The following is a 24,681-nucleotide window of genomic DNA, read 5'->3' on the forward strand; positions in this document are numbered from 1 at the left end:
GTTTTAAAAGTGAAGATGTCATTCCAGGATAAAATGAGCTGAATTAACAATCACGGAAGGGTAACACAGTGTAGTTTAACTTGAACAAGGGAACATACATGTGTCTGGGAGTGTCCTCATGCACAATTGCTTCAGTTACAGCAGGCAGCCAGGTCCTGTGCGACTCTGCTTGCACCAAGCTGCAGTGATTAATTTGATATGCGACACTTGTATACTTGTGTGTACCTGATCAGTGCAGTCTCCTGGTGCATCTTAGTCGCATCACATTTGTACTGGACCTGGCGCACCGAGAGGGGTTGTTTGGTGTGACTGCAGCAATTGTGTATGAGGACCCATATGTACTCTGACCATTTGGTACACTATACCAATGCAGACCATGATTTATAAAAGATGGTGAGCGAACAGATATATATGCAAAAAAACTGTTTAATATGATGTACCTGAGGTGATGAGGCTGCTGTACACATTGCTAACGGGATTAATTGGTAGTGGTTCGCATTATTGGGATTTCTTTTGGTAACCTGAATTTGAATGGTTCTAAAAGTCATGACCGCTAACATACCTCCCAACTTTGTGGGATTTGGGACACTTCTGGAGAGACAGGCTGCCTCCAGCACCTGCATGGCCGTGCTGCTTGGCTGTGCAGTGTGATGGAGAGAAGCATATACCAACCAACATTCCACAGTGGCAGAAATGTTCTAACTAATTAGAATAGCAGGATCGTTCATTTGTGGAGGGTCCCACCTAAATCAGGACAGTTAGTACATATGGCAGAGACTACTCTGAGTAAATAATGATTCTTGTGGTTTCTTCCAAGATCACTTACCTTTTTATTACATCTTTTAGGTTGTTTCTGCTCATGCCTTTGATTGCGCCATATGCCTCAAGATGTTCTTGTAACTTTATCTCTGGCCAGAGGTGGTTTATTTGAGGAGAATATCCCACAAATCTCACCGGAGTGGCCCCTCGTTCTCCAGTGCCCGTGTCTCCTATCACAATCTGTAAAACAGGTAATGTGTGAGAACCAGAAAACAATTACCAAAAAGTTTGAGCAGCCACATCTCCCATTAATATTAGTACATACTGGGCCAAAACCCTCTATGGTACTGTGGTAGTGCTATATGGCTTACTTTGCGCAAATGTGCCTATATTTCTGCCACACTCTCTACGTTTACGACGCAAGATGGAAGTGTTTGTGGTAGAGCAGAAGCTGGCACCAGCCAATGGGAGAAGTCGGGTGCAATAAGGATAACAATATTTCATTATAGCTGACATGTTGAAATTGTACAATGTTTTTTACAAAACTAATAAAAGTAAAAGAGCCCATTGCTCTCAGTTCTACAGGAGGTCTATGCTATTGCTACCACAAATGAGCCATTAAAGCTATAATCTAGCTTTATTCCAACAGTTTTACAGCAGCCCTGATGCCAGAGCTATACCCAGGGTATAGAGAGTGGCAATATGGGTGAGAGAGATAAGCAGTAATAACCAACTTTTACACGTATTTAAAGAATAAATATATTTTTATTCAAACGGACTTGAACATAAAGGAAACCAGTAGTTAGTGTTTTTGAAATAAAAAAAGCTATGTTTTTATTATTTTAAATTTCTAACCATCATTGTGCTGATAACCTTTGTTACCAACAGTTACTGACCTGTCCGGCATTTGGCTCTGTCTGTCCTACCATCATGTCAAGTAATGTGCTTTTACCAGACCCATTAGGCCCCACCAATCCAAGTATCTCTCCTGAAAAACAAAGTCGGGTATGTTTATTCACAGGGGACATGTATTCAGTGTGTGGAGACATTCAATTAGAGTAGGGGTGGGGAACCTTTTTTATGCCGAGGGCCATTTTGACATATATAACATTATTTGTGGGCCTGGTGCAGGTCACGCCCCCTCCGCATGACATCACACAGGGGCGGGACCACAATCACCGGTGATTACAGCAATGCAAGGAGCATCCTGAGGATGCTCTTGGGAGCTGTAAGGGCAGCGGTGTGGCAGTCTGAAGCATCCAGGCGGCACTGCTGCATAGAATCTGGCTGCAGGGTGCCATTCTAGGCACCCTGCTAGCCAGATGAGGCTAGTAGAAAAAAGCTCAGAGGGCCAGACCAAATGATTCCGAGGGCCTTATACGGCCCCCGGGCAGGAGGTTCCCCATCCCTGAAATACAGCACATGCAGTATATATTCATAGCATACATAACATCTCACCTTTTCTTACGCAAAACGATATGTTATTGGCAACAAGTTTTCTCATTGTCTTTCCTACAATGGTTTTGCCTTTTTCATCATATTCTTTGTGCAAACCACTGACCATGATTGCAGGTTTCTGCAAATAAAAGACAGTGGATGGACTGTAAAGATAACAATAAAAATAATGCTGGTGTCATCTTACAGCACCACCTTTACATATTCCATAGGTTGCAGCCACCTTTTAGCAAATGCAGACTGGGCATTCACCTTCAAGAATATCCTAGGACCATGATTTTCACTGTTTCCAATCAGAGTAGAGATATAGGGCTATATGGGCCAAAAATTATTTTTCATAAGATAAGTTTTGTTTAAAGTCCTTTTTGAGTGCCTTCTTTTCTAAATATCATATATATACAGAATTATGGTATAACATACTTTTTGATAATTATTTTTCTTCGAGGTCCATAGGGTCCACAGGAATTACCTTGGCATATATAGCTGGACAGCGTCCATTGCACCAAACAACAAAGCTTTGGAGCTACCAGCATGCACTGGTCCTCCTCCTTATATAACCCGCCCCCAGCCACAGGCATTCAGTTCGTGACTAAGCCTCACAGCAAGAGACTGAGAATGGAGAAGGAAGAAACATTTCACAAGAAAACACTCCACAAGCGAAGAGGGAATCTGTGATATAAAGCTTTATGAACAGGTCCATCTGAGGCCAGGTGCGTCAGGGTGGGTGCCCTGTGGACCCTATGGACCTCAAAGAAAAAGAATTATCAAAAGGTATGTTATACCATAATTCTGTATTTCTTATTCGGGTTCCATAGGGTCCACAGGAATTACCTTGGGACGTCCTAAAGCAGTTCCTTTAGGAATGTGGACGCTCCTGAGAAAATAGGAGAATCCGCCGCTGAAAGGAAGCATCCTGGGAGGCATACGTATCAAAAGCATAGAACTTTATGAACGTACTCACGGATGACCAGGTGGCTGCCTTGCAGAGCTGTTCAGCAGAGGCGCCCTGTCTTATCGCCCACGATGGTCCGACAGACCGAGTGGAATGGGCTGTCACCCTGTTAGGAAGAGTATAGACCTGGGAAATGGTCATACGGAGCCAGCGGGACAAAGTCTGTTTATTTGCTGGCCAAGCTCTTTGTGGAATCCATACAACACAAATAGAGAATCTGTTTTCCTGATGGACTTGGTCCGATCCACATAGATCCTGAGGGCTCGAACCACATCAAGGGAAGCTTCATCTGTAGACAGGTCTGAAGACTGAAAGGCCGGGACTATAAATTCCTCATTAATAAGGAAACGGGAACCACATTTGGAATGTAGCCCGCCTTGGTACGAAGGACAGCTCTATTTTGATGAAACACCAAATAGGGAGAGCGACATGACAGAGCTGCCAGGTCAGACACTCTGCGAGCTGAAGAGATAGCCAGGAGAAAAAGTGTCTTCGCCATCAGCCATCTCAAGTCCACCTAATCCAAGGGTTCAAAGGGATGCGTCTGCAGAGACCTAAAAAGCAGAGACAAATCCCATGGTGCTACTAGTGGGAGGGATGGAGGTTGCAGTCGCAGTACCCCCTGCATGAATGTTCTAACATCTGGCAGAGGAGCAATCTTGCGCTGAAACCAAACAGTCAAAGCCGAAACTTGGTCTCTCAAGTTAGCCAGGCGAAGACCTAAATCTTATCCAGCCTGGAGAAAACCAAATACCCTAGCCACCTTGAATATCTTAGGATCATATTTCCTGTTGTAACACCACAGAAAAAATGACCGCCAAATCTTGCGATAGATGCGAGCAGAAGCAGGCTTCCTTTGCATCGTCTGTATCACTGACGGAAAAAAACCCCTGGCCTTTACAACGGAAGACTCAAGAGCCAAGCCGTCAAAGCCAGCAGAGGTAAATCCTGGTAAAGACATGGGCCCTGCATTAACAGGTCCTGTCGCAGAGGCAGTGGAAACGGACTGTCTATTGATAGGCATGTCAGATCTGAAAACCAATGCCTCTTGGGCCAGGCAGGAGCTATTAGAATCATCCTGCTGCCTTCCTGTTTGAATTTCCTGACAACCCTTGAGAGGAGGTAGATTGTAGGAAACAGGTACGCTAACCTGAAGTTCCACCTCAACGCCAGGGCGGCCACGAAGGCTGTTGAGGGATCCCTTGTCCTGGACCCGTATCTGGGGACCTTGTGGTTGTGACGTGATGCCATAAAGTCTACGTCTGGTAACCCCCACCTGTCCAACAGGATTTGAAACACCTCCGGATGAAGAGCCCATTCTCCGGCGTGTTTGTCCTGGCGACTTAGGAAGGCCACTCCCCAGTTGAGAACATCAGGGATAAAAATTGCAGAGATTGCAGGAAGATGGTTCTCTGCCCACAGCAGAATCTTTGCCACCTCCTTCATGGCTGCTGGACTTCGTGTGTCTCATTGATGGCTTATGTAGGCCACTGCCGTTGCAATGTCAGACTTAACCTGGACAGGCCTGCCCTGAAGAAGGTCCCTGAAAGGTGTGCTGACCGATCACTGCTCCCGATCCTCTTAGACTTGCGTCTGTGGTGAGGAGTACCCATTCTGGAACTCATAACAGACGACCCTTGTCTAAGTGAGTCTTCTCTAGCCACCAAGCCAGGGAGAGCCAAACCTCTGCTGAGACATAAATCATCTGACGCTTCATCTGATGATGCTGACCATCCCACTGGGCCAGGATCCACAGCTGTAGGGCCGTGGAGTGGAACTGGGCATAAGCCACCATGTCGAATGTGGCTACCATGGAGCCCAGAATCTGCATAGCAAAGTGGACTAACACTACTTGCTTGCATGATAGACTGCGCACCCAAGACTGTAGTGTCACAATCTTGTCCTCCGGCAGTCCAGCAGTGCCCCCAGGTGCACCATTTGCTGAGTTGGTGACAGGGAAAACTTCTTCCAGTTGATCACCCAGCCGTGCTCCTGTAAGCAAACAATAGTCATCCGGAGATAACATTGCAATATCTCCTGAGACTGGACAATATCAGGAGGTCGTCCAGATATGGCAGTATCCTGACCCCCTATCGCCTGAGACAGGCCGTCATGACTGCCATTATCTTTGTAAATACCTGAGGGGCTGTGGCCAGACCGAAGGGTAGAGTCTGGAACTGAAAATGTTGCTGATCTATTGCAAACCTGAGAAACCTCTGGTGGGATTCTGCGATTGGAACATGCAGATATGCATCCTGAATGTCTAGTGACACCATGAAGTCTCCCGGTTCCATTGCCAGCATGATTGACCGTAGAGTCTTCATCCGAAATTTCGGTACTTTGACAAATCTGTTGAAAGATTTTAGATTTAAGATAGGTCAGTGCGACCCATTGGGTTTTTGTATCAAAAACAAATTCGAGTAGTAACCCCTTCCCTGTTGCATCACAGGAACTGGGATTATAACTCCTGAGTTGAGGAGGGTCCCCACAGATTCCTGGTAGACCAAAACTCTGACCGGATCCCTAGGAAGATTTGTTACCATAAACCTCTGAGGGGGATGCTTTTGAAAGGTTATGACATACCCATGAGCAACCAGCTCCCGTACCAAGGAATCCGTAGTTGTCTGCCGCCAGGCCTGGGAGAATTGTAACAGTCGGCCTCCAACCTTGACTTCCTCCAGGGGAAGGCCCGCCCCATCAGATCGTAGGCTTACCGTCTGGCTGGAAGCTGGGTGCTTGCCTCACCAAGTCTTTCTGGGTGGCCCTCTATGGGACTGACCGTCTGGCCGAGGGCTGTTTCTTCGTCTTATTTTGCAGCCGAAAGGACCAGGATGATGACTGTCTTCTAGAAGTAAATGTGGATGGTAATTCTGCTACCTTGGTGTGGCCAATGTAGTCATATTATCATACTATCCTGGTCCAAACAACACCTTGCCTGTGAAAGGTAAGGACTCTAGGGCCTTCTTAGACCCTGGGTCTGCCTTCCAGGACCTTAACCATAAGGTTCTTCGGGCTGCCACAGAGTTAGCCGAGACCCTAGATGCCATTATGCCTGCGTTAATACCTGCTTCCCCCAAGTATACAGCCGCCTCCTGTATCCGATCTAGAAGGAACTTCTGTTCTCTTGTCGGGTCGACTATAGTCTCTGCCAGAGGCCTAGTCCAATCTTCCATCACCTTTGCCACCCAGGTTACAGCTGTAACTGGTCTGGTGATGGTTCCAGACAATGTAAACATTGTTTAAAGATAACTATCTAGTTTCTTATCCGTACTTTCCTTCAAGGCAGATGCTTCCGGAATAGGCAATGAAGCACTCCTAATCAACCTAGTGATATGAGCGTTTACTGTGGGGAAAACCTCCCATTTACTACACACTCCTGGTGCAAATAGGTACCTAGTGGTTACCTTCCTAGTGGGCAAAAAATGCTTGCTAGGAGTTTCCCATGCCTCTGACATGAAATTCGTCAACTGTCCGGAGTGCGGGAAATAGTCTTTAGCCACGGCCTGACGTCTAAAGACCACCTCTTTAGATGCCGGTGTGACCTCCTCCTTCTGAATATTGAGGACAGACCTCACCGCCCTTACCAAAGAGAGAACATCCACCAAAGATTGGTAGTCCTCCTTTACTGAGACCGTCTCAGAAGTCCGAGAATCCTCATCTGATGAGAAGGTTGATTCCGACTCCTGAGGCAACACATGGTGACTCTTATGCCCCCGCTTCCTTACCACCACTGGTCATTCCACCTGCGGAGGGGCTGAAGACGGTAGTATCCCCTGGCTGGAGTGAGCAGCCACATCCGCCCAACAGGGATTTATGGGGGGGGGGTAAACACATAGGAAGAACATGCTGTGGGAACCCCATAGCCTGAGGCACCCCCACAGCTGGAGCCCGTGTCTCCGTGGCCCTGCCTATCAAATAGGACAGAACTTCCGGCGTGATGACCATCCATGAAGGCCCCGGTGCTGGTGCAGGTATACCAGTACCAGATGTACTAGGTTCCTGTTTGCTACAGTTTTTACAGAACCCATTCAGATTCACATTATGCTCAGACAGGCCTGCGGCACTAGACTTACAGGATATCAGCACCGGAGGACTCACATCCTTATCTTCTGACATAATTAAATGTACAAGATATCAAGATATGCAAGTCTCAATGCAATGTGACTATCAGTGACACACCCTACCCCCAGAGGGACCAGGAGAAACACAGTGATAATTAGGTATCTGACAGTCTCAGACAACATAGACAGTGTACATAGAGCAGCTGGCACACAGTCACATTCAATGCAAAAAGACGCAATTGCTACACCAATGTGGACTCAATCAACTAAACCGGCCCCCGGAGGGGGATGGTAGGATATAGAGAATGCTATATACCAAACCCAAGGCAGAGGTCTATAAAGACACCGACCAAACCTCTGAGACCAACTGCTACAGCCGTGTACAGACGCTAAACTGCGCCGGTCTCACACAAGAGGTGGTCATTTATACCAGAAGCGGGAATCCTGCCTGGAAGTTGGAATCTGGGGGGAGGAGCACCTTATCTCCCCTAAGCTGCGATTTTGACGGCCGGGTACGCTGCACTACAAGATAATAAGACGTTGACTAGTGCGCTCTAGAGCGTCTTACCACCCGTCCCCGGCAACAGACAATATGGCTCCGACCGCCTTAGTGAGGAATCGATTTTTCAGAACGTCTTTCACCCGCAGTGGCCTCTGGCGCGTCTCAACACCAGAGGTTAGGGACTGCTTGCGTGTGATTCCCCAAGAGGAATCCTTACCTGACATCTCCGTTTTCCCGACCGCAGTCCCAGACCTCAGTGTCTTCCGGCCGCCAGCAAGCCGTGCTGAGGCCTGCTGAGAACCTCAGGGCACAAAGCGGACTGGTGTTTCGGCTTCGGCGGAGGTAGGTGGAGCCACAGTACAGCGTCATTACTGGCGCTAGTACCGCTAAACTCTTGAAGTTTAATAAGTTAAGGTAAAACATAAAATAAAAGAGATTAGGACTGCCTATCAGTCCCACTGTTCTAACAAGTGCGTCCTGCTGCGCACCAAACAAAACAACTGAATGCCTGTGGCTAGGGGCGGGGTATATAGGGAGGAGGACCAGTGAATGCTGGGAACTCCAAAGATTTGCTGATTGGTACAATGGATGCTGTCCAACTAAATAGCCGAAGGTAATTCCTGTGGACCCTATGGAACCCGAAGAAGAAATTATATATATATATATAAATTGTTTTTCTATAGCTCCACCCCCAGTTCCTGAACCTATTTTTCTGGGAAAAAAGCTCTGAGTATAACCAGCCTGATTTATTCCAGTGCATTAATTTCAGTGAATACATGAAAATGGATAGTACAAAATGTTTGTGGCACTAACATTAAGAGTTTGAGCATTTTTTCCCACTCTCAAATATACTAATGTCAAACTCGGAAGAGAGATCTCCTGTGCTACGGGAAAATACTGGAGAGTTAGCAAACTCTCTTCAATTCACCATCGGCAAAACTCGAGAGCCTTTTCACTGGTGAAGATTGGATTCTGGAATTTACCAAGCAGAGAGTTAAGAAACTCTCATGAAATGGGAAAACTCTCCTGTAAAAACTCGTGAAAAAAATACACCTGCCTGTGATCTGAGAATTTGGTAGAAACATACACAGATCGCTGTGATCCATGTATGTTTCTGCCTGTAAATATAGAAAATAAATTTAAATATCAGAAAAAAATGACATAGGGTCTCCCCCCCTAAAGCTTAACCAGCCCCAGGCTTGACAGCCTGTCGTGGTTTCTAAGATTACGGGGAACAAAATGTGTAGGGTTCCCCCGTAATTTAGAAACCAACACCAGGCTGCAGGACCAGTCCTGATTTTAAATATAGGGGTGAAAAATTGCGTAGAGTCCCTCCCTATATTTAAAACCAGCACCAGACCCAAAACGGCCGGGCTGTAATGCTACAGCCCGGAGACCCTTTCACCAGGTCCAAAGCATTAGCAGCCCAAGCCGGTCAGGCCAAGCCGGGGATCTCAGGGGAGGTGGGGACCCCCCAAAAAAGGGGTCCCTCCTCTCCCTTGACCCCAGGCTTGTACAAGTGCCAAAGGGCAGGCATGCTGGCACCTGTAGTCCCACTGTAAAATACAATAGTTTACTTAAATATCCCCACGCTCCAGGGGTGTGGGGAAGAGCCCCAGGCTTCAGACCAAGCTTGGGGTTAAGGGAGAGGGGGGACCCCTTTTTTGGGGGGTCCCCACCTCCCCTGAGATCCCCGGCTTGGCCTGACCGGCTTGGGCTGCTAATGCTTTGGACCCGTAGCCCCGGTGAAAGGGTCTCCGGGCTGTGGCATTATAGACCGCCCGTTTTGGGTCTGGTGCTGGTTTTAAATATAGGGGGGGCCCTACGCAATATTTTCCCCCCTATATTTAAAATCAGGACTGTCCCTGCAGCCTGGTGTTGGTTTCTAAAATATGGGGGAACCATACACATTTTGTTCCCCATAATTTTAGAAAACAGGACAGGCTGGCAAGCCTGGGGCTGGTTAAGCTTTAGGGGGGGGGGGCTGTGTAATTTTTTTTTAACCACTTTTACCCGTTTTTTTTACAGGTACAACACAAGCAGCTTACACATATCTCACTGATATGTGCAGGCTGCTTGCTCGGGAGAGTTTTGCAGAGAGGAGACACTGCAATCTCGAGTGAGTCATCTCCTGCAAAACCTGCTACTCGGGGGAGAAATCTCGTTCTGCTTCACCATCGGACATCTCACTCTCAGCTAAACTCACTTATTTGTAAATTTGAGAGTCTCAGGAGCTTCAAATCACCCGAGTTTAGGTGAAGCTAAACGAGTTGAAAAAAATAGCTAACTCTCCCAGTCTCGATTCTTAGTAAATTTACCCCTAAGTGTAAAATGCACCGGGCTTTACATTTAATGTTAGTTCCGCTTTAAATTTTTATCTGAAACCTGCAGAGAAGCAGCAGCTTTGCTTCATAAATATATCACATAGAATTGAGAGAGATACAGATGTGCCCACATACATGTATCCTCCTTGCGCTACAAGTCGCGCCACACATAACGTGGAAGCTCAGTGTGACTCGGTAGCGCTGAGCATCTTTTCGTGCGTCTTTTTACCTTCAAATGCGTCATATATGCACAACGATGCTAATAGATAGCACAAGCAGCTTCTGCTGATAAAATTATATGCAGCATGTTATATTCTGTGTGAGACTTCGGGTGTATCTGCATGCGAAACGCTATGTTACAGTGTCAGTGGCTGTAACATTTAATACTTGCACCTGTTCGTATGGTTTGTGTAGTTTTCTTTTTTTGCCAAGAACGTGGATGCTATGGAGAGCGGTGCAAGGAGGTGAGTATGGGATCTTTTTTCCAGGTACACCCATGGAATCTACATGGGACAAGTGGACAGAACAGCTGGCACAGGTATGTATAAGAACAGCTGACACAGGTATGTATGTGTGAGTGGGTTAGGTGTATATAATAAAGTTTTACTGAATACAGTGTGTGTGTACTGTGGTTTTTTAACTCTTTATTTTACAGTGGGGGTACGGGTGCCGGCCGCCTACTGGCACTTGTAGTTCCACAAGTACAAAAGGGCAGGAATGCTGGAACCTGTAGTTCCACTGTAAAACACAATAGTTTAATACTATTTAACACTTTATTACACCCATACCCACAGCTCAGGGGTGCGGGGAACAGCACCGGGCTTCAGACAAAGCCTGGAGTGTCGGGAGAGAGGGGACCCATTTTAGGGGGTCCCCACCTTCCCTGAGATCCCTGGCTTGGGGTGAGAATGCTATGGACATGGAGACCCGGTAATGGGGTCTCCTGGCTGTGGCATTACACCCCGGTCGGCTTGGGTCCAGTGCTAGTTTTAAATATAGGGGGACCCCTACGCATTTTTTTCCCCTATATTTAAAACCAGCACTGGCCCTGCAGCCAGTTGCTGGTTCCTAAACTACGGGGGAACCCTACTCGTTTTGTTCCCCGTAATTTTTGGAACCAGGACTGGCTGACCAGTCCTTGGCTGGTTATGGCTTGACCCTACGTCATTTTTGTTTTTTATAAAATCACAATACATTAACTACACATGCAGAAACATACACAAATCACACTGATCTGTGTATGTTTCTGGAAACCTCGCAGCTCAAGAGGGTGAGTGTTTGAAACTTCAATTTCTCTGCGAGTTTGCTCTAATCTCACCCGAGATTGAAATCTCGAATCTTAGTAAATTTGCAAACAGCATCTTTTTCATGAAAAATACTTCCGAGTTTGCCGGATGATGAGAAGATTCGAGTTTGCGATCTCACCAAAGTTTTACGAATGAGATTAAAGAACTCTCTCCCAAACTCACCCGAGTTTGTCTTTAGTAAATTTGCAAGATGATAAACATGCCTAAACTCACCCGAGATTGTCATCTCGAACAAACTTGATTCTTAGTAAATTTACCCCCTAGACTTAACACTGCATCTAATCCTTCCTGTAGAAAGAGAAGAAACCTTGCAAATCTGCTTTATGTCAAACAACATCCCTACAAACAATCTCCTATGAGCTGGAATCAAATTGGACTTGGTGAACTTGATGATTCATCTATGCGCTTCCAAAATCTCCTCTACCTCTCTTACATGATCCAACAGGATCTTTGTCTTGATCAGAACATCAACCAGATACAGGATGAGTCACCCTTCTATCCCTGAGAAGCACTGCTATGATCTTTGTAAATACTCTTGGTGTTGTGTTGATGCTTTGAACTGGAAATGATGAAAAAGAACTACAAACCCTAGAAGAGACTAATGTCCCTCCCAAGTAAGTACATATAGACACAAATCTTTGATATCTATTGATGCCATAATGTCACGACCAGGGACATTAAGTCTAGTCCTGCATTCATATCTGCCCTCCTGGATTCTGGGGCAGCAGAAAATTTCATGTCCTCTCGTTTGGCAGATAAATAACAAATTCCTTGCATCACCTTCGATCCTGCTATCTCCTTGACCTCTATCGATGGTAGACCTATTTCTAATGGAACTGTGTCTAAAAGAACCCAATCTACTCTAGTTCGTATTGGACTCCATGTTGAACATATCAGCTTCTTAATCATACCCAAGGCTTCCCATGAGATTATACTTGGATACCCATGGCTGCGTAAACACAATCCCAGAATTGATTGGAACACTATGCAGGTTCTGTCATGGAGACTTCAGAGGCTCCATCTATACCTAAAGAATATCAATCATTTACCAATGTTTTTCTCTGAAAAACAAGCTAACATCTTACCTCCTCATAGAGAATGGGATTGTCCTATCGACTTGTTGCCTGGGAAGACGCCTCCCCGTGGTCGGACCTATTCGCTGTCCCTACCAGAAACCGACACCATGTCGGAATACATCCAAGAGAACTTAAAAAAGGATTTATCCGGCCAACTACATCACCTGCTGGAGCGGGATTCTTCTTTGTTTCTAAAAAAGATGGAGGCCTGAGGCCGTGTATAGATTATAGAGGCCTGAATAATATTACAGTAAAAAACAGATACCCTCTACCATTGATCATCGAATTATTTGACAGAGTCAAGGGATCCACTATATTTTCTAAATTAGATCTCCGAGGTGCATACAACCTCATCCATATCTGAGCAGGTGACGAGTAGAAAACAGCATTCAACAAAAGGTCAGTCATTTTGAATACTTGGTCATGCCATTCGGCTGTGTAACGCACCTGCTGTTTTTCAAGGATTTGTCAACTAGATTTTTAGGGATCTCTTATATGTCTCAGTTGTCGTCTATTTAGATAACATTTTGATTTTTTCATCTTATCCTGAGGAACACCATAATCATGTCAAAGAAGTCTGGTCTCGTCTGAGGAAGAACCAACTGTATTGTAAATTGGAGAAATGTGTGTTTGGTGTATTCCATTTCTTGGATATATAATTTCAGGATCGGGATTAGAAATGGACCCCAAAAAAGTCCAAGCAATAGTGGATTGGTCCCGTCCCACGTCTTTGAAAGCCATCCAGAGACTTCTTGGTTTCTCCAATTACTATCGGCGTTTTATCAAGGGATTCTCCTCTTTGATGGCTCCCATCACAGCCCTAACTCGTAAAGGTGACAACCCTGCTCTGTGGCCTCCTGAGGCGGAGACAGCTTTTCAACTTCTCAAACAAGCCTTTATAACAGCTCCAGTTTTGAGACAACCGGGTACCAGTAGGCCCTTTTTACTGGAAGTGGATGCTTAGTCTGAGGCAGTGAGAGCTGTCTTGTCCCAGCGTTTTTAGGATAACCGGACTCACCCGTGTGGTTTCTACTCAAAGAAATTCTCCACTGCCGAAAGAAATTATGCCATAGGCAAACAGGAGCTATTAACTTTCAAACTGGCCTTAGAGGAATGTCGGTACCACCTAGAGGGCGCTAAGTTCCCTTTTACCATTTTTACAGACCACAGGAATTTTCTTTTTCTGAAAAATATTCAACGTGAAAGTCCTCGTCTGGCCCGATGGGCAATATTTTTTGCCCGTTTTCGTTTTACCCTGTCGTATCGCTCTGGGGTTCTCAATCAGAAGGCCGACGCCTTGTCACGGTCACTGCCCACTGATTGTGGACCAGAAACACTGTGGAATACACCCATGCTGGAGTCAAAGGTGTTCGCCACTATACAACTGCAACCACCTGTTGGGAAGACCTTTGTGGCCCCGGAATTGAGGAAACAGTTGCTGACGTGGGCCCACTCATCTCGTTTTGCTGGTCATTCAGGCATTCGTAAAACTTGGAGTTCCTGAAGAGACCCTACTGGTGGCCATCGATGAAAACCGAGGTAACCGAGTGTATCTCATCTTGTACCCAGTGTGTCGAGCATAAGTCTCCTCGATAGTCTCCAGCCGGTGAATTGGTGCCTCTTCCCATACCATCTCGTCCGTGGACACATCTGTTCATGGATTTTGTGACAGACCTGCCAAATTCTAATGGATATACCACCATCTGGGTTGTAGTGCATCGTTACTCCAAGATGGTCCATTACATTCCGCTAGAGAAGTTACCCTCGGCACCTGATTTGGCTCACTTGTTTGTCCAACATATATTTTGCCCTCATGGACTCCCTTCAGAAATTGTCTCAGACTGGGGTGTCCAATTCGTGGCAAAATTCTGGAGAGCTCTCTGCTCTGTCCTGCAAGTGAAACTTAATTTTTCCACTGCCTATCACCCTCAAAGTAATGGGTCCACTGAGAGAGTGAACCAGGACCTCGAGAATTTCATGAGAATCTTTATGTCCTCATCTCAGGACAACTGGTCTGAGGGCCTCATTCAGAGGCGGTCGTAGGATGCAAGCGGTCGCTCAGAAACAGGGCGGCCGCTTGCATCCTGAACGGCCGCCTCCATGTCGGTCGTTAGGCTGTGGGTTAACACCCACAGCTCTAACGACTGCTAAGGGAGGTGGTCGCGATGGTCAAGACCATCGGGGCTTATGACGAGACCCTAGGGTAGGGTCTCATCAACCTTAAGCCCCAGGGAGCTTCCTGCTCTGTTTGAGCAGGAAGCTCCCCACTGACATCACTGATGATGTCAGTGGGGACGCCCACAAAACGGCAAGCGTTCCGAAAGGAACGCCTCCGTTTGGCCGGGCACGCCCCCTGCCCGCCCAGCAAACGGAGTGAGCTGTCAATCAACATCGACAGCTCGCTCCGTCTGCTTCGAGCCCGCTAACAACGGGTGATCCATTGTTAGCGGGGGCTCGCGCATGCGCACGACGGAGCAGTCTCCGTCGTGCGCATGCCCTGTGGACCGACATCGAGTCGGTTGCGAGCGCTCAGCGCTCGCGACTGACTCTGAAAAAGGTCCTGAGTCCCTTCCCTGGCCCGAATTTGCACACAATGCATCATACCATTCTTCTGCGAACCAAACTCCTTTCTTCATTGTGTATGGTCTTCATCCTAGGGTCCCTGAGTTCCGAAGCTCACCCGCCTTTGATGTACCAGCTGTAGATGCCACTGTACGGAACTTTGCTTCAGTTTGGGCTCAGGTGTGAGCTGCTCTTATGAAAACCTCCCTGCGGTACAAGGACCAGGCTGATCGGAAACTAAGAAAAGTTCCTCAGATGCGGGTCGGGGATCAAGTATGGCTTTCTACTCGCAATCTTTGCCTCAGGGTACCATCTATGAAGTTCGCCCCCCGGTTTATTGGACAATACTCCATTACAGAGATAATCAGTCCAGTCTCCTATCGTCTTCAGCTCCCGTCTTATTTAAAAATTCCTAATTCATTTCATACATCTCTCAAGCCATTAGTTCTCAGTGTTCTCCCTGCTCCCCCCAGGATCCAAACTGAAAAAGGGGTGGAATTTGAGGTTTCTCAGATTCTGGATTCTCGTATCCGTCACGGTCCTTCTGTCGGGATAGCTGGTGTGTGGTGACTGGCATTGGCTGTATGCAGAGATCTGCCAGCATTGGGCCATCCTGGCAAGGGTAAGTCTAGCGGCATCTCTGCGCCACAGGTGTCTGGGCGCCACCATGTTGTCTCTGGCCATGTGACATAGCAGGCCAATCGTCTGTAGGTCACCTACTCTCTCTGGCCTATCACGTTCTGCTACTGGGTACTTAAGGGTGTTTGGAGCTGCCTGTAGTTGCCAGTGCAACTTGTTCACAGTGTAGCTGTGAGAGAGTTCTCTGCGCTCTTGAAACCTAGACTTGTGCTCCGGTGCTAGCCCTAGCTCCTTGTCGGCCTCTGGCTCCTTGCATAGCCTGCACCGCTCTGCCTTGCCTTGCTCTCCGCTGAGATCAGCCTTGCACCTTCCACCAGACCCACTCCTGCCTGAACCTGTCTCCTCAGTTAACCCACTCCTGCCTGAACCTGTCTCCTCAGTTAACCCATTCCTGCGCAACCATTATCACAGCATTACCGGATATCCCCTTCAGCCACTATTCAGCAAACCAGGATATCCACTTCACTCACACAGTCTATCTGGATTCATCTCTGTAACTGATCTGGATATTCGTTTACTCCCATTGACTATAGCTCCCTTCAGCCACATATATCAGTTTGTTTATTACTGGACTTTAGTTTATCTTATTATTCATGTCTACGAACATTCACATGAAACAACCCACCTTTCAGTTTAAACCTGTTCCGGTGTCTGCCCGTTTCCACCCCGGGTCCACAACAAACACAGACTCTGACACATAAATTTCCCGTCTTCCATGCAGTTGACAACTACTCTTAGGGATTCCATCTTGAATTTGTCCACCCAAAGTTACAATTTATTAAATTCAAATTGAAAATGGTTCAAAAGGACCAATCTGGTTTCTAACCAGAAAAAGGTTGGAATAAAATTTCATCCCTCTCTGATTCCCCTGAGCAGGGACAAATAACTGTAGATAACAGAGCCTGAATCATTTCCTCCAATTCAGGATGCTTTAAGGGGTCTGCTGGCAGACATGTGACAAATAATCTCCTTGGAATTGATCCTGCAAGTCTAAAGACCTCCATACATCTTCAATCAATTTGGGCAATTCTGCATTTTTGCAGTTGTTTATGCAAAAAAAACTGCAATATATGGGGTTCATAGATCACAGATTCCGACCAAAAAGTAACTGGAATCGGTGAATTTGGTTGTCCAATATGTTGGATTTCACAGACAATTGGGGCTGTAGTTTGCCAGTGTATGGTGACAATCAGATGATTCGCAGACCATTACTAGTAAAATCATGAGCCTTTAAAGATTGACAGATAGGTTTTTCCTGAAAAATATCTGCAAATCACTAAAAAACATCTGCAATGTATGGGCGCAGATTGGTGGATTGGGGAATCTTAAAAATGGGAGGAAAAAAATTCACAGAATCTGTGACTGTTTTTTTTTCTGATTGCTGATGTATGGCACCATTAACATATAACCCCTTGAAATTATTCCCTTCACCCAGCGCCTGAAATGAATTATATCTACTTGTCACTGAAGCACAAGAACCAAGCTCCCACCACAGATGTCCCTGAATGGGTGACATTCATGCCAGCTACTTATTGGCTAGTTTAGTCCACAAGGGAAGTACTCCCCCGGACTGCTTACCCTTATTCTGACCAACTATGGAACTTGAGGATTGCCCTGGTGTAAAACTCTGCCCTCTACCTGTCCCTGTAGTATGAATGAACAAAACATCAGAACAGACAAACATTTCTGACTTAGAGCAGATGAGGGAAGAAAGTGACTCTTCCCTTGTGAGGCCGAAAAAACAACCTTGACCAATACATGACCAAACAAAATCTGCCCTGTAAATAGAAGAGCCTCTGGAGTCTTTTTGACTCTGTATCCACCTGCCATACGCAATGCCACAGGGCTCTGAATACAGTACTTGCTGTACCTGAAAGCTGGGATTGAACCAGCCCTGCAGCTATTGCAGCCTCCCCAAGGTAGGCTTCTGCTTCCCTCTTCTGTGGAAAGTAATTCACCTCTGGTCCTGTCAGATCAGAGAACTTCCACTAGCTGATCAGCTCAACATTCCACTGCCTTATTTACTCAGGCTGAGGCCAAGATAGGAAAAGATAGAGAGAGGAGAGCCTCTGCCTCTCTCAGCCAATGAACGGTTCCCACCATTGACCTCAATGGTGAGAACCGCTAGGTTACTAAAGGAAGTCAATTATGGGAACCGTTCATTGGCTGAGAGAGGCGAAGGCTCACCTCTCTCAGCCAATGAACGCTCAGCCCCGGCATTTCTAAGAGAGGACGGTATTTAATTATTATTACCAGTTATTTATATAGCGCACACATATTCCGCAGCGCTTTACAGAGAGAATATTTGGCCATTCACATCCGTCCCTGCCCCAGTGGAGCTTACAGTCTATTTTCCCTACCACGTGCTCACAAACATACACACTAGGGTTAATTTGTTTATTTTTTTGGGGAGCCAATTAACCTACCAGTATGTTTTTGGAGTGTGGGAGAAAAACGGAACACCCGGAGGAAACTCACGCAAGCACAGGGAGAATATACAAACACCACACAGTTAGGGCCGTAGTGGGTATCAAACCCATGACCTCAGTGCTGTGAGGCAGTAATGCTAACCATTACACTGTCTGTGAGGTTCAGGCTCCTCCTTTTTTTGTTTTAAGAAGACGCTGGATGCCTATTTGGACAACAGGACCTATCCAGGTATTGTAGGTGAGTATGTGTATGTGTATGGATGTGTGTAATAAACTTATACTTTCACAGTGTGTGAGTGTTGTCTTTATTTTAACATTTCTTTTACAGGTGAACTAGAGGTACCAGCGGGCCCTTAATGCCCTGCATGCTGGTACTTGTGGTTCTCCAAGTACCAGCATGTGGGGGAGGCATGCTGGGACCTGTAGTTCGACTGTAAAATCAAATTTTAGTAAATGTGGGATTTGATGAGGGATTTCTACATTCGATTTGATTCAATTTGAGGTGAGCTAAATCGAACAACAGTCGAATGTAAAATGTAACTTTGATAAATATACCCCTTAAGGAGGAAACACGGGTGATTTTTGCCACATCTTCCAATAATAAAGGAGGAGTGAGGGGCGAGAAGTGGATTTTGGCTAGGGGGAGGGGCAGCAGCACTGCAATCTCTATCACACGTTATATTGGATCAGGGAATTCCGACTGCAAAGTGCTTCCACTATTGGACAGCCTTATAAAGAGCATGTGAAGCCTTTTTAGCCATCATTAAAAGTTGAATCAAATAGTTACTTCATCCAGTTCTACAGTATGTTATGTCTCCTGTACCTATTATTCTGCACAAAAGCGATTCAACGGATGTTGAAAAAAATGTTCAGTTATTATGTATATGGTTTCAGGCAAAGTCTTCAATGCCAGCAAGAAAACCCCTGTGTGACACTTTTCCCTGGCAATTTTCCTGCTGAGTGGCACCAGCTTTACTCATCTCTCTTCTGTGCTTCTCTTCATTTCATTTACTTGTCATGTTTCTTCCTCCTGTTCCAGTTGTTTAGCACTTGCTCTCCCTTTATTCTCCAGTTCTTGTTTCTCCTCTTCCTTTCTCCACTTTTTATTTCCTACCTTGTTTCTCGTCTCTAATAGATTTTCCTGTTATACCCTCCCTGTGTTATACCATCGTCCACCACTGCCATTGCTCCAATCCACTTATCTGTGCTGTCTACACTGCATAGTTCCAACTCTCTCACTACAGATTTGCTTCGCTCCCATTTCTCTTCTACACTTATACCTTAATGGGCTTGTTTACTAACACCTGAGCTTACCCTTCATTTTATACCCACTTCCTATAATCCTGCATGGTTTCCACTTTCTGTCAGTTTTAACGGCTCTACTTTCAATGTACTCTTTGACCACACAGCATTCTAGCAAAGTGACTGGAGGAACGGGTTGGGTACAGGATCCCGGCGTTCAGGATGCCGGTGCCGGGATTCTGACTGGTGTTGGGATACTGGCGCTGGCATTCTGAGCTCCGGCATCCCGCACACCGGGATTATGACTAGATCCCGGAAGAACAATATACCGTTAGATAGTGGTGAGAAAGTCAAAACTGATTTATTGGGTTCTAGTCAGGGGCATTTTAAAGAGAGGAGGGGGCCTATGTGCAGACTCTCTATCGGTGCTGCAGCGGGTGGTGCAGCAGTAGATTCTGGCTTAGTGCGGGTCTCCAGAAAAAAGGTGCCAGCGCCGTTTTCCCGGGGACAGGAGCAATGCGCATGTCACCGGGATAATGCCCGCCGCCATTTTCTCAGTGATTTTTGCTGCTCTGCAGTGCCGGACCGGCACTGCAAAGCAACACTCTGGAGACAAGGGACAGGTAAGTATAAACTGAGTATATGGGCACAGGGTGTGCGATGTGGGCCCCCCTGGACCCAGGGGCCTGTGCATAGGCGTTTTTGGAGAGGAGGAGACCCGTGTGCATCACCCGTCACAGGCCCCCTCCTCTGACTCCGGTGAATCAATAGACTCTGGGCACTAGAGTGTGCCCAGGGTCTATTACGCATGCGCAGATCGCCGGGGAAATGGCGCAGACGCCATTTTCCCGGAGATCTCCTCACAGCGCATGCGTGAAACGCCGGGCACCGACGCCCATTTTTCGCCATTTGAACAGCGTTGGGAGACCCAACGCGGGACTTCGGACAGGTAGGTATTACAAAGTATGGGTGCGGGGTGTGCGGTGCGGAACCCCCATGGACCCGGGGGCACCGTACACCCTGCACCCATTATAGATACGGCCCTGGGCCTGTGTGCTTTGCACAACCTGCACCCATTATAGATACGCCCCTGGTTCTAGTGGCAATTGAATAATAATTTTCTGCTAGAAACAGGTCAGTTTCTGTGGACTTGCACAAGACTGAATACACTACAAGCAGACTTGCATAACTGAAAAGAAAAAAAGAATAGTTTGGATGTATAACTTAATTGTAAAAACACATGTAAATAAAAGTAAAATATCTCCAAACAATTGTCATTGCTTGGTCTGAAACAAACACAGGGACTGGGAGATGGACTAGATGAACTCCAGACTATTACAGGCAAATTAAACCTATAATTAAAATAAATACAGCCCATTTCAAATTCCATATATCTAAAACAGCCATAAAACTTAAACATAATGGTCCTTATTCTGGGTGGATGCGGCTGCGCCTTTTGACGGTCACGTGGCTGCGACCTTTATGCAAATGCTGCTGCAAAGCTCTTCCCTTGTTCACACCACTGAGCAAAGCAAAGACTGAGACACCCACTTTGAGCATTTATAGATGCAGTTATACCGCTTAGTGGGTCTTTAGATGCCCCTATTGGTCGCACCATCGAAACTTGCCCCAGCCCTATGGAAGGTGCTGATTTTCCAGCTGAGTATGGTCTGCAATGTGAGCAATGAGGTGTCTCCATGTGCTGAAACACTTTAGAGACACGCCTGTGGCACTCCCATAACATGCCTGTGAGGCGAACCATCTCCATGCGTGTAAATATCCACCTCCCAGTGACACCTAGTAGGGTTCCAACTAATTTCTGACATAGGGCCTGATTCAGACCCGCTCGCAAGCACACAGCGCTCGCAAGCGAGTCGATGGTCCCCCACTGCGCATGCGCTGCCTCCAGTGTGCGCATGCCGCGAGACCCGTCCGTCGACTGAATTTCAGTCGCTGCAGGTCTCGCTACAAGACGGGTGGCTGTCGATGGTAAGTGATAGCTCGCCCCGTTTTGTAGGCGGGGAAGGGGGGTGGCTGCACAAACGCAGGCGTTCCCTTAGGACTCCAGGCCGCTCACACAAGCTGTGAGTGGTCACCCACAGCTTTGCGAGAGGGCTGGAGAAAAAAAAAAACACGCCCTGATTCAGAGAGAGCGGCTCTGAATCAGGTCCATAGTGCCTTAATAAGTACTGTGACACTGTACACACACACACAGGGGAATGCATGCGCCATAGGAGTTTTTAGGGATTTTCGAGAATGCGCAGTAGCAAAAACTAATTCAACTACGTGAACATCAGCATTGCGTGCGACTCAGAATCAGACCCAATATGGTGTTGATTAGAGGCAGTGGTCTGAAGTAAGCGAAGATGTCCTTATGTATGGTTTTATGTCACAGAGACTATCCATCAAATAATCTCCTTTGCGTAAATTCTCAACATATGCTGCCAGTATTCTGGACATATCAAAGTCGATAAATCTTTCTGGACATATTTTTAAACCACATTATCATTTTAAAGGACTTACTCTAAATTATTAATGTCCTTCTGGAGACATGGTCCATACCTCGTAACAGTCTGATGCCATATAATCCCCAACTCTGGCTCTTTCAATGCGGACATCTTCATCTTCATCTTCAGGAACCTCTGTGAACTTCCACACCTTGCTTTTTTTATCTTTCATTCTGTAAGAAAGCGGAAGCTATGTAAGTTATATTAAACTGTATTTGCACAGATGCACTTTAGAAGGTACGGAACATTGTATTGATTGGTAAAACTGTATATGAGATCTGTGGGTAGATTTACAAAATTTTCTACAGAACAGCAGAGGTGATGCCCATAGCAACCAATCAAATTCTAGTTTATGTTTATCTAGTACATTATAGTAAATTATAGCTAGCTCCTTATTGGTTGCTAAGGGCATTAGAAGATTTAGTAAATGTACCCGTAGATTACTACAGTATATTACACCACAATAGTAGCTTTCCAACTGTAGGTCACCATATCCCATTTTAATCATATACAGAGGGAAGATCAATTAGCCGTGGTACTTTACCGCCGGCTAATTAATTCCCCGGGCAATTCAATTAGCCCCAAAGTCAGAACTTATTGGAGGGTGTGGCCTAATCGTGGGAGTCGTGGCCACGTGCCCCTTAGAGAGAAAAAAAATCGCACTGTGCGCTGTGGAGGTGGGGATACTGTGGGTCCCTAAGCCAGGGAAATATTCAGAGGGGCCACGATCAGTGTGACCGTACCTTCCCCGCAGAGGAGACTGATGCTGCTGCTCAGCGGCAGTAGTCTCCCTGGTCGCACTGCAGCCCAGCACACAACAGCGTGTGCTGAGCTGCTGACAGGAAGTTGGCACTTATCGGACATTTGTTTCACCTGAGACAGGTGAAAAAAAAATTACTGATAACCAGTCCCATTATCTTGGCGGGGGCTGTGAAAACAAATAGGTCTGTGTGCTAACGTGGATCCTATGATTTCGCCACCCGAAAATTTTTTTTTCAGGTGAAACAATTGATTTGGCCGTAACATAAAGAACACCAGGGTCTAATTGAATTCCCCTCTAGTAGTAAAGTACAAACTTTATTGTATTTGTTTATGCTTTGTATTAAAATGGTTAAAAAGGTTGATTCCACCCAAAACTGAAAAGTAAATAAGTTAAACATACTTTGCATCTTTTTGCAGAAATTTCTCATCCTGATTTCTACATTCTCCTGTCTTGTTCTGACCGTACTACATCTTAATCACACCTAGCACAGACTTGCATATTTTTGAAATAGCATTTCAGGGAGATTGTGAAGCAACACCTATGTAAAGTGGGCGTGTTCCGCTACATTTGAGAGGCGTGTCATAAACCTGACTTATACTCACATGTAATGAGCCCCAAAATCATTAGAAAGATATTTTTGTTGATGAAAACACACTGATAATTTTTAGAAAATGCATGTAGCCATTGGGATCACTGTGCCTTATAACCAATGCAGGGAAGTGATACTAATGATCCCATTTCAATGTATATATCTCTGTTTACATTATACATATATATATATATATATATATATATATATATATAAACAGCTCTCTATAATGAGGGTAAGGTGCAATCAGGGACTCTTCAGGGAGTCAGGGAGATTACTACTATTTCAGGGAGTCTCCCTGACAATCAGGGAGGGTTGGCAAGTATGACCTAGCAGCAGCCCTTGATCAAGGAGTCAGCTCAGCAGCAGTACACAACAGGAAGCTACTGACATCAAATACTGTCACGTAAAGTAGAGCACCACAGGAAAAAGTCTAATTCTTCTGATGAATAAATTACAAGGCTACTGCAAAATGCTTTGAGCACTGCCAAACACATATACTTCCAATCTCTCATCTCTGCCTTTTTACCCCAAACACTTCTTTTAGATATTAAAATCTTTTCCCAATCTTACTACAACGACCACCGTCCATCACTACCCAACATCTTGTTTCCAACTTCAAGGACAATATTCAATATGAAATATTACCTTCTTCCCCAAGCAATAACCTGCACCCATACACACTGGAGGCAACTCGAACTTTGATTCCACAATTGTTTTTTTGTTGTTTTTTTCTTAATTGCCGACTCCTCTGTTCAAGTTGCAGCCTTTACCAACATGTGTTAGCCCTCCCTCTTCATTAGTCAAGAATGTAGTAATTACTCCTATTCTGAAATAACTAATTAATTGTGATTTCTCTAGAATGTGAACTCATACACCAATTCGAAGCGCTCCAACCAAAAAATTACGATTCAGTGAAAAACCAATGAATAACATCAGGATTCACAGACAAGTGAAAGACACAAACGGCTTGGTCTAAAAGCACAAACAGCAACTACCAAAAGCACTTTAAAAAATATATATTTACTTTTCTTTGTATGGACACATGAATACTAGAAAGGACTGGGGCCTAACAGATGCCAGCTTTGTTGTGTTAATGCTTATTATTTATTTATCCTGTTATAGTTATGTCATGATATACCGGTTTGCGCTTTTTGACACAATTGTTATTTTTTCTTTTCTTAACTGCCATGTCTCTCTAAACTTTTGAGAGGTTTGCCTCACACACACTATTGCACCCTCTTCGGTTAGTTAACTTCTTACATACAGTGCATCCGGAAAGTAATCATAGCGCTTCACTTTTTCCCACATTTTGTTATGTTACAGCCTTATTCCAAAATGGAATAAATAAATTTTTCTCCTCAAAATTCTACACGCAATACCCCATAATGACAACTTGTAAAAAGATTTTTTTGAGATTTTTGCAAATTTAAGAAAAAAAAAAAAACTACTAAGAAATCACATGTACATAAGTATTCACAGTCTTTGCCATGAAGTTCAAAATTGAGCTCAGG

The 24,681-nt window shown here is 45.6% G+C and overlaps 1 protein-coding gene across 1 annotated transcript in view; it reads right to left on the reverse strand.

Annotated features, from left to right (window-relative positions):
• Positions 1-24,681, reverse strand: part of ABCA5 (ATP binding cassette subfamily A member 5) — a 242,453-nt gene that overhangs the window by 16,398 nt on the left and 201,374 nt on the right. The window contains exons 29-32 of the mRNA XM_088474514.1: positions 21,871-21,988; positions 2,218-2,335; positions 1,656-1,747; positions 827-999 (exon numbers count right to left, since the gene is read on the reverse strand). Coding sequence (XP_088330640.1) covers positions 827-999; positions 1,656-1,747; positions 2,218-2,335; positions 21,871-21,988 — 501 coding nt within the window. The remainder of the gene's footprint in view (positions 1-826; positions 1,000-1,655; positions 1,748-2,217; positions 2,336-21,870; positions 21,989-24,681) is intronic.

This window comes from Taudactylus pleione, unplaced genomic scaffold (genome assembly GCF_031769625.1).
Source record: "Taudactylus pleione unplaced genomic scaffold, aTauple2 ptg000016l, whole genome shotgun sequence".
In the NCBI taxonomy this organism is placed as follows: Eukaryota; Metazoa; Chordata; class Amphibia; order Anura; family Myobatrachidae; genus Taudactylus; species Taudactylus pleione.